The 10,886-nt window shown below is 31.5% G+C and overlaps 1 protein-coding gene across 3 annotated transcripts; it reads left to right on the plus strand.

Moving 5' to 3' along the window:
- Positions 1-10,537, plus strand: LOC132746687 (uncharacterized). 3 transcript variants are annotated; one of them, XM_060735906.1, is made up of 2 exons: positions 1-279; positions 9,548-10,537. In XM_060735906.1, exon 2 carries the CDS (start codon positions 9,593-9,595, stop codon positions 10,475-10,477), a length of 885 nt encoding a protein of 294 aa, XP_060591889.1. In that variant the 5' UTR covers positions 1-279; positions 9,548-9,592; the 3' UTR covers positions 10,478-10,537. The 3 variants fall into 3 exon arrangements, with proteins under 3 accessions (XP_060591889.1, XP_060591890.1, XP_060591891.1); XM_060735907.1 differs by lacking the exon at positions 1-279 and adding an exon at positions 7,023-7,181; XM_060735908.1 differs by lacking the exon at positions 1-279 and adding an exon at positions 7,105-7,129.
- The last annotated feature ends 349 nt before the right edge of the window (positions 10,538-10,886 follow it).

Raw genomic sequence — 10,886 nt, forward strand, 5'->3', positions numbered from 1 at the left:
ACTTCAAGATAGGTTAATCGCGTTTAATCGTTTATAACAAAATCCGTAACAAAACAAACTAAAGAGTTAAGTACATGTATGAAATAATTGTAGCTGTATTATCGGAAAGACACTTCTGTCTATAAATAGAATACCACAAGCAATTATTTGTAATAATATATCGTTCATATTACACGTAAACATACATTATTGCATGACTGTACTTCCAGTTGTATAGGATTTTAAAATACAGAAGTGCACAGGTTCTTTTGTTGATTACAACACAGAGTGAAACTTAAGGTAAGAATGTTTAACACATTGATAATGTACATAACTTTTTAAGGTAAACAAAATAATTTAAGAGCTTTTTTGGAAATTTGTTCTTTCGACCTGTAGACGTTTTAAGGTAAAATAACTTGTTTAACATGCTTGTCAACCGGTCGATTGTCTTCATTGTGCGTTTCACACCGCCAGGAATGATCATCTTATACCGTTACCTTCTGTCAAATACACGTGCAGCACGAAATGCTCGGGTTTTCCGGTACGCGTGCAGCACTGATTTAACGCTTCAATACTTTTATAAACATGTATATTCATGAGACTATTTAAAAAGTGTAGTATACCTTTTTTATTATAAATTTATAAATGAAGTATAGAAATAAAATGCGTATTTTCATATTCCGTATTTTCACTGTAAAAAATATTTTTCATTGCAGTGAAATATATTTTCCGTATTTTCACTGGTGTCTTCCCGGACTATTTTCATCTAATCTAAATTATGACAGTACACACACTTTCAGGAAAATTCTTTCAAATTGTAATGTCAAAATAAAGAAAAATGTATATAATAAACAGAAAATTAAAGTTTTTTTTTCTATAAATACATGATATATTTTCATCTTGTGGTATGAAAATTATCATATTTTCACTCGTGGCTACTGCCACTAATGAAATATTTATTTTCATACTACTGGATGAAAATAAATCCTGTTTTTATAGAAAAAACAACACTTTAATTCTATAATTATGTAATGAATATAGTGTAACATGTCTACATCATTTTGACCTTTGACAAATAGTTAATGCTAGAAAAGATAATCATGTAATAAAACTTATAACTTTGAACTTGTGTCAAAATGTAGGTTACCAGATTTGTTCATATCAGTACGATAAAGCTCACACGATGCACATACATGTGAGGCGTGATTGTAATTGTTATAGGTGGAACCAAATTATTCATGTTGTTTCTTTTATGAAATGTTGTATAATCAGTGAAATGGTAAATGGCAGAATATTCAACATTGATGAAAAAAATAATAGACATGTGATTACGAACATAAGGTTCTCTTCTCATCGCCTTGAAATTGAACATGGTATAGGCAAAAGGACATTCAGAGGAACGAGCGTTTGTGTAAATTATGTCTTCATCGAACAATTGGAGATGAATTTCATTTCATATTGTAATGCTACGTATATCACAACAATAGAATCCATATTCGTATAGAACAAGGCCAAATATGATTAAATTCATTGAATGATATTATTTTTATTCGTAGCGTTTGAAGAAATAAAGACTCTCTAAAATGCAAACTAGATCATTAAAATACTTTATTCATTTATGTTGTCATATCGAAAAAAAATTCTATACGTCACATTTTCAGAATCATAATTGTACATGAATAGACAGAGATATCAAGGCCGAATCTTTAAAATTGACTACATAAAAAAATTATGCAGGTTATGTAATTATCTTCATTACATTCTTTTCTTGTGTATGCTGTCATTCAATTCATTTAATGCATGCAGGTAAAATCTTATTGTTTAATCCATGTGTTGTGTTGTGTTGTGTTGTGTTGTGTTGTGTTATGTTATGTTATGTTATGTTATGTTATGTTATGTTATGTTATGTTATGTTATGTTATGTTATGTTACTTACATTAACTGGACATAGGTAACACGTGCACATTGAATTTTTCTTTTTAATTCTGTGAAAATTTGAAAAAAACTCTCAGGCCCAATTTAATTCATATCGTATCACTGTCATGATAATTTCCTCTTAGTTAAAAACATAAACATGTAAAGGAAAAATGGTATGTATTGCTCATATGTTTTAGAACCAGATCTGGGAGGATATACTTTAAGTACTTAAAATACTCTTATGTTCGTACGAAAAGGAAGAAAATATGCTCGTATAACTACATGCGACAAGGAAAGTATAATAACTGCCCAATGAAATGAAATAAAATGCGAGGTGGTAACAATATTCAATCAAAGCACAGAAGGCGCTGAATTTGTTGGGTCTCAGAATGTCAGAAAGGTGAAGGTTGTGAGATTATAAACCAATTTGTTTGTATAGTATCACCAATGCTGTTTCCAGTGTTATAACTATAGTAAATTGGCTATAAGACTAATTGCAACACTGCACTGATATTCAATTCAATGTTTATTTGGCTTAAGAAAAAAAATGAGTTGCCTGTACTGGGATTTGAACTCCAGACCTCTCGCTTCCAAACGACCGTGTTAACCCCTCGACCACGGGGAGGTTTTAGATAATAGCCTGAAGAATACCATATTATTCTAAATTAGAGTTTGTAACCCTTATTTATTTCGATATATTTTGTTCACGGTAAACCTGTTGTTTAACACTGAAGTAAATAATCATGGAGCTGAATATAAGCATGTAAATCTATAAGAATAATACAGTATTAGAAATCTTCGACCAATCGGGAAATATTTTTTCGTTACGAAAATTAATGCGCCTGTCATTTGACAATCTTTACGCAGTGATCTCCCCTTATTTTTTCGGCGTTAATGTACATATGAAGGGAAGTAACCGCTTCGAGGAGTTTGGACTACTTTCGGTATTTGCAAATAAGAACATCAGGGTCTAAAATTTCGCTACCATTATTTGTTTGGTCTGACGACCCAAACAAATAAAATCAAGAAGTATCATTAAAAAGATACTTTGCTGAAGTAAATCTGCTTTTACTTGCATAGGTTTTTTCGACGTTTTTGAATACATGGATAAAGAAATGTTAGCAATAATGACAGTAAATACATGTCCATATTTTCAGTTGCTGAAAATACTTTTACCACAGTTGACATAGCGTTTATTTCTTTATCCAGAAAACGCTGAAAGATATGTTTCTAAATGATACTGTCTTGTTTCCTCTGACAAATATATGTACATAATTATTTAAATATATGCTTCGTTGATATGCAAAGATACATGCATGAGAATCATTAATTTCAAATTAATTGAATACATCAATAATTATACATGTATAATATTATGAACACTGAAACTGTAATCTACTGAGACTACCAGAAAAGTTCTGAGTTTTTTATGTGGTGTTTTTTCGGTATTTTCATGCACATGGGTTTCCGGGATCGTGGGCGTCCTTGATGGTCTCGTTATTTTAGACAAAACTTATAAAATTTCATTTATATCACATTTCATAAGTCTTATTCTAGAGAATTAATGAAATTTAAAAAGCAGCGTTAACTGCTGTAAAATGTATGAAGGGAAGCACGGTTCACAGGTCTCAAATATCCGAGAAACTTTGTTTTCGAAACTTCTTTAGATTATTTAGGATTTTAGACGTGTATATACGTTTCAGAAAGGTCCTTAAGCTAGTTTATTTTACTGATTTTAGAATGGCCAATGAGATTCCCGGATTAAAATGACCGATGGACATCCTACCTTTATTCATTTCTTCCCTGTATGTTTCACAGGAAGTCAAACCATTCTCAGGAATAAGTATCCAGTAGAAACAAAAAAAATCTCGTAGAATTAAAAAAAATCTCATTCCAAAATTTAATTTAGACTGCATGGCTCCATTTAATAAATTGGCATGCCTGGACTGGAAATACTTTTTCCGAGATTTTTGAACCAATGGATGAAGGTCTGGACGCAAATTTTCAGCTCATTCATGCACCCCGTTTTACCAGATTGTGAAACATGAGCCAAAAATGAAAAGCTTTTCACGCACACCCGGCTAAAAATCGTACACAAATCGATGTTCAATTAAATTTTCTGAGTATATTTCTTTTTTATCCTTGGCAGATTTTTTTTACCATTTTAAGTGCTGCACTTGATATTTGTAAGATTTCAAAATGATATGTTTGCTGGCATTTGGACCTCAGTGGAGATCCTAAATGCCTTGAGGAAACAAACGTTTGATGTCTTTATCTGAATAATTTTATCCTGTTATACAAAAGAAGGAAACTTTATAGGAAGTTTTGTAATATTTTCCTTAATTAAGAAAAACGTACTTTTACATGTAATTCAATACTCCATTTCATATTTTTTGAAATAGTAAACTTAACATACTTATTTGAGACCATTTTGAGAGTTTATTGTCTAAGGCCCATAACTGTAACATGGAATTTTTGATAGCATTGTTCCCCTTTTTAACTACCATGCACTGTGAGTCCTACATACAGCTCTTTCGTAAAATGACAAAAAAAAACTGTAAACATTTTAGTCGAAATCGGGCTCAGAATCGAATACTTTGGTCTCAAGACGAATTCAAAATTCTTAATTAGTGTTCCGAATTCAAAGCACGTGCACAATTAGCAGTACAAGAGTTAAAGGTACACTATGACTTAGAAATCCTTATTATTTTTTATTCTTTAGAAAGGTCAAACTTATTTAAATAATGTTTTTATCATGTAAACAGAGCACGTTAAATCTTAAATAGCTGAAAATGTAGCCCTGAACTTGTATTAATGTGTCATAAAGGTAGCAAAAAGTAAACAAAGTAATATTTCGACTCCCATACAAAATACTAGATCACTATAATTATATAAATTGCCAAAAGAGCAAAAGAATGAAAACATATCTTATTTGTATGACCAATATGTAACTTTTTGGAAACTGTTACAAGTACCAATTTTTTTTTTGAGAAATGATTTTAGGGGACTTACTGGGCCTTTAACATTAATAACTTTATACAAAATACTTTTTTTCAACTATCCTACTAGATATAGTATGCTCTTTTATTTTATCATCTTTGTTAAACGCAGAAAAAAATGTTGATATAACAAATTGATTCTGTACTAGCCTAGTATGATATTTATTAATCAAACTGAAAATCATTTTTACGAACATTTTTCTTATATAAATCACCTTAGAAAATCTTTATAGTCAAGCTAAAGCTCTCTAAAGCTGCCTGCTGAAAATTACATTTTTTTTTTCTCTCAGCGAGTTTATACTCTCTCTTAATCAAAACCTGAAGTTTCTTGGCAAAAAATCTATAATATAGACCCAAAAGGTACCACGAGTTAATGTTTGCATGATTAAAAGATTATGAAAAACTTGTGCTAAAATTATATATAAAATCAGTTTCCATAGATACTAAGAAAATCATGCATATTTTCTCCAGTCCTATGTGTTCTTACCTGCTATAAAATAAACATTTACAATATATTTTAACATTGTAAGTCATGATTCATGCCAGTGAGTCCCAGGTACTGTTACCTGTTGTCATGTATGACATGTATAATTATCAATAGCGCGTTGCATATAAATGGAACAATCTTCATTGCGAAGATGAGATATGATGACGAAAATGCGAAACACGATAAATATATCTGGAATACGATAACAAAACCAACAAAAATCGCGAAAATGAACGAATAAATAAACAAATAAAAAACAAAAAACACAAAACAAAAAAAATACCCACAGAAATCAGAGATCTCTCCAGACCAAAGAAAACAACGCTGTTGACAATTATACGATGACGAAAATGCGAAACACGATAAATATATCGGGAGAACGATAATAAAACCAACAAAAAATCGCGAAAATAAACGAATAAATAAATAATTAAAAAACAAAAATCAAAACAAAAAAATACCCACAGAAATCAGAGATCTATCGTGACCAAAGAAAACAAAGTTGTTGACAATTGCAGCATCGGTTTCATATGGTCTGTTAATAAGAGACAATTAAATGTTCAACATCTTATATGTTTACATGCACCGGTTTAAAGTGAATTGACCTACAATGGAAGGTATGTGATACGATAAATGAGCCGCGTCACGACAAAACCAACATAATGGGTTTGCGACCAGCATGGATCCAGACCAGCCTGCGCATCCGCGCAGTCTGATCTGGATCCATGCTGTTTGCTTACAAACTCTATTACAAGTAGAGAAACTGATAGCGAACAGCATGGATCCTGATCAGACTGCGCGGATGCGCAGGCTGGTCTGGATCCATGCTGGTCGCAAACCCAACATGTTGGTTTTGTCGTGACGCGGCTCAAATGACAACATTGATAGTATTTAGAATCACATATATCAACAAAACAATGAATGTTTAGATTGATACATGATCCAGTATTACATATATTTATACAACAGATAGTTAAATTGTTTTAGAACAAAATATTATAATTCATCATAAAAAGGTTCCTACTAAATCACATAGAACTTGTCAACATTTTTTCTTTCAATTAACTTGTATATTTGTTTGTTTGTTTGTTTGTTTGTTTATATATTTATTTGTCTGTTTGTTTGTTTGTCCGTTTGTTTGTTCGTACATAAAATTCATTCATTCATTTGTTCGTCAATTCGTTCGTTCTTTTTTGACCATTCATTCATTCATTCATTCATTCATTCATTCATTCAATCATTCATTCATTCATTTATTTATTTATTTATTTATTTATTCATTCATTCATTCATTTATTATTTATTTATACATTTAATTTAATTTTCGTACGCAAATTAGTAAATTCTATACATTTACAAAGATATCATTAGTGAATAAAACAACTTGGTAGCACTGCGATATTCTTTTGTTTCTCCACTGCCGCCGCTGCACATAAATCCTGATTGATTAAAATCACAGACTCTGGTAAACAGAGCTCTTTGATTTCTTTAATTAATAAATTTATGAAAGAGACACGTGCTATAGCTAGAGGATCACGTTATTCTGTCCGTTGCACAACTTGTGCATGAGTAATTGATGCCGTTTGCTCGAGCAACTAGTTTGTGTTCTGCAGAAAGCTCTTTGTAATTCAATATATTTTGCAAATTGATGCACACACAACGGTGTTTAGGAGAATTAACTTACATATATTTGTGAGCGGAGTAAATTTAGGTGAAACATTAAACCACTGTGAATAAATAAACACATGTAAGATCATTAATTCATTTATTAATTGGATACGTATTAAAGTGATCTATAGGTAAGATATTCTTAGATATATTTAAACTGGAATCTCATTTTCAAAGCTATAAAAGCACTGTCATTCCTTTATTTAACTGACAATGTCTGCAAACTTAACATTGAAAACTGGCTGAATTGATATTTTTATTTCTAGAAGTACTGCCAACGGAAATATTAATATTGTATAGACGTTTTATAAGATATTCTTTTCGAAATTATGCAGTTGTTCGTTCATTGGTTGAAATTCAACAATATACATACAAATGTGTAACTGCAGTTGGTAGCTTGATTTTGACTAGATGCATTTTAATCTGTTGAAAACGCAGACATGTTTAATTATGCAGGCGTGTGTGTGCGGTTGTTTTTCCTTGACAGCATTTTAATTTTTAAAGCTGCATGCCTCAAGATGAGCGAAAATATTTCAATATAATCAAACTAGAGAAAAATGTACTAAGATTTTAGGAAAAGTAAAACTATTCAAGAATCAAGTAATAATTTACATGTTATGTGCGATTAATGACAGATTTTTCCGTATCTATAACTATATTTCTACTGCGTTACTAACGCAGTAAGGGCTATTTTTGCATATTTTGTCCTCTTTTTCGTAATTTACGTGGGTTGTAAGTGCCATTGATAATGTATTGCTTCCTTTTGGTTATTTCACTAAATAATACTTTTAAACACTTGCTCACTCCGTGTTTTTTTTTCTTCAGAATTTTGCAAAACCATCTAGTAATGAAAACCGTATATTAAAAAGATCTTATCTCAAAAACAGACTATATAGCTAAGAATAACTAAAAATCGGTTTTAAATTTAATTTTGACTTTTTTTCTTCTTATATTTGCATATTTTTTCCGATTTAGGTGCCCCTCTTGATCTATGTAAGATATTTTTGTACCTTAGTCCTTTTAGAGATCCTGTATGTTGTAATAGTTAAAGTATGTAACATACAGTTAAGTGAATTTTTATATATGTAAATAATTTTTCTTTTAAAACAAATTCCAAACATTCCAAGAATGTGTTGAATATGAACAGCAAATGTTTACATACATTGTAATTAAATTTTAAGATTAATGCATTCATATTTTTATTGGAAAAAAAAATGACTTAGACTTTACAGTATCGAAAATAAATTTCTAATTACCTCCCTTTATTTACATGAAATGTTAAATTCGATTAATATCTTTACAAATCATACTTTTTGAAACTTACAATATTGATAAATCTTCATTTGAGCATCAAATTTATGATATTAATTGATAAAAAAAAAATTGCGTTACAGGGGCTTTAACATTTATAGCAGCGGGTAAGGGTAAAAGAAAATGACGTCAATACTTTCTGCATAAGCTGTTTATATGATATATTATAATATCCTTATACGGTGACATTTTAATTTGTGGTGTGAATTAAACAGATTATTTGCATAGAGAGTTTTTTGTCAGACTTGATGTGAAAAAAAAAGATGAATATTATTGATGTGTTTGAAATATTTATTGGAACAGAGAATAATGGCTCGGCGATTTTCAATTACCCAGAATGTTTTAAATTTGTCTAGTAGCAGAGACGGGCACTTGTTCGTTGTATGTTCCTGGTCGAGTGGTTAAGGTCGTTGACTTCAAACCACTTGTCTCTCACTGTTGTAGGTTTGAACTGCGCGACATGCGATAAAACTATACAGCGCTTACGGAACGACGGTGGTTCTACTCAAGTGCCCGTTTGTGCTTGAAATAATGCACAGATGGTGCCTGAGGTATTTCTCCACCAGTAAAACTGGAAAGTCGCTATCTGACATATACTGTACGTGTTGGTGCGACGTAAAAAACCAACAAAAAATGCCTTCACACAAATTTCTAACATCATGAAACATGTGGAAGTATATAGCACGTTATGAAGACTATTCAATTAACTAGAAATGTATTTATCTACAAATTTGATTCAAAGTAGCTCCTGGTAAAATGCGTGAGGCTCAGAAAAAAACGCAGCGTTCGTGTTATTTGGCGATATTTTCCCTGAAAGGCATATATATCTGTTTTCCCCGAATCAATAGCCTGAGACGATCTTAAGTTTGTAAAACTTTGTTATATCAATAACACTAGAAGCACAAGGTTCTCTGTTATATATCAAATTCTGACAATTGGATTTATTTACCAGATATTTTCTCATAAAAGGAAATTGTTATTGGAAAGACGTAGGGCATGTAGATTATATGAAGTAATATAGACTACAGGGAGTCGTAATATTTGAGAAATATGTGCGTGAAGTGTATTAATATCCATTCAAAAGATCGTGTTGGCAGCAATTTAATTGTCTGTGTATCTCTTGGGAGAACGATTTTTGCCTAAAACATAAAATAAAAAAATACAGAAATACTTTGTTTCTTTTCAGGATGGCGAGCAGTTTTTAACCATGTTGTGATCTGCGTAAAGTTTCATGGATAGGAGTAAAACTTCGTCGTCAGGCCGGCGTCACCTTCGTCAACAAATTAACGAAATGGTTCACAATATAGAAGCGGTAATGGTGAATATAAACAGTGTTCTTGGAGAAGTTACGGTTCTTGTAAAAGAAATTGACAGCATTACTGAGCGACTTGAAACCCATTATGAAAACAAAATAAAGAAACGGGAAGTTGTTCTAGACGCCAACAGGAACCACTGTGACGTATTAGACACACCAGGCTTCTCCAACCAATCAAAACTGACCACGCCATCACCATATTTGGACTATACATATCTTGATCTCGCAAACGACTGTGATACATGCCACGAAAATGTCCATAGTTTTACTTTCAATGAAAAATATCCATTATGGATTCAGTATAATACGTGGAAACATGACAATTCTATATCGGATGTATCTGAAGTTTCCGCCGGAAGTGACTCCAATAACCTCGCTTCCGGTGAAAGTTACGATAAATCTTGGAAAAGTGTTTCAAATTTAGGGAGGAAAACTGAATGTGTTCATAAAAACTATTATCCAGCAAAGTCAAAAAGTAAATTCGAAGAAGAAGATATAGCAAAATTTACAAAATGTTGTAGCAATTCACATACTGATCTCAGTGAAAAGTACTGCGGGGTGTACGAACAAATAATGGAACAGCAACTGGAAGCCTTAGAGCAAAGTTCCATAGATTTTATAGAGACTAATCAATTTAGTGACACAGTTTCTTCAGGATGTACAAGTGAGGATTGTTGTAATGAAGCTCTAGGAAATTCTGGTTACTTCTCTACTTACACAATCAATTACTCACAACAGGACAAGCCTGCTTGTATCACTGTTCGTGAATTTAGCGACTCAAATACTAGTGTTTCCGAGTAAAAATACATGTATATACATGAGATTTGAACCCCATGATGACATTATGTGGTATATTAAAACTATATTTCATGTTTATCGCCAGGATTAGGGAACAGCAACAACATACTAAATTAGCTCAATCTGTTTTTATATTATAACTTATAAGAGTCGACATAAGTTCTATCAAGATGTGCTTTTGTTCAAATTATGTTATATAATAATAATGTTAATATTTCGTAAACCAGCGTTTGAGACTATGACATTTTCTGTAAGGCACCAAACTTACGTCAGACATTTGATTCAATGAAAATACACCTATTTGAAAACTCACTATATGTTCATGTATCAAATGTTTTGTCCTTTATCTTTAATAATATATTTATTTCGTTGTCCTGAGAGCTTCCAACTTGCTCTTGCATGCTGTTTTTTT

Source organism: Ruditapes philippinarum, unplaced genomic scaffold (genome assembly GCF_026571515.1).
Source record: "Ruditapes philippinarum isolate M1 unplaced genomic scaffold, ASM2657151v2 ctg5626_1_1_1_1, whole genome shotgun sequence".
NCBI lineage: Eukaryota > Metazoa > Mollusca > Bivalvia > Venerida > Veneridae > Ruditapes > Ruditapes philippinarum.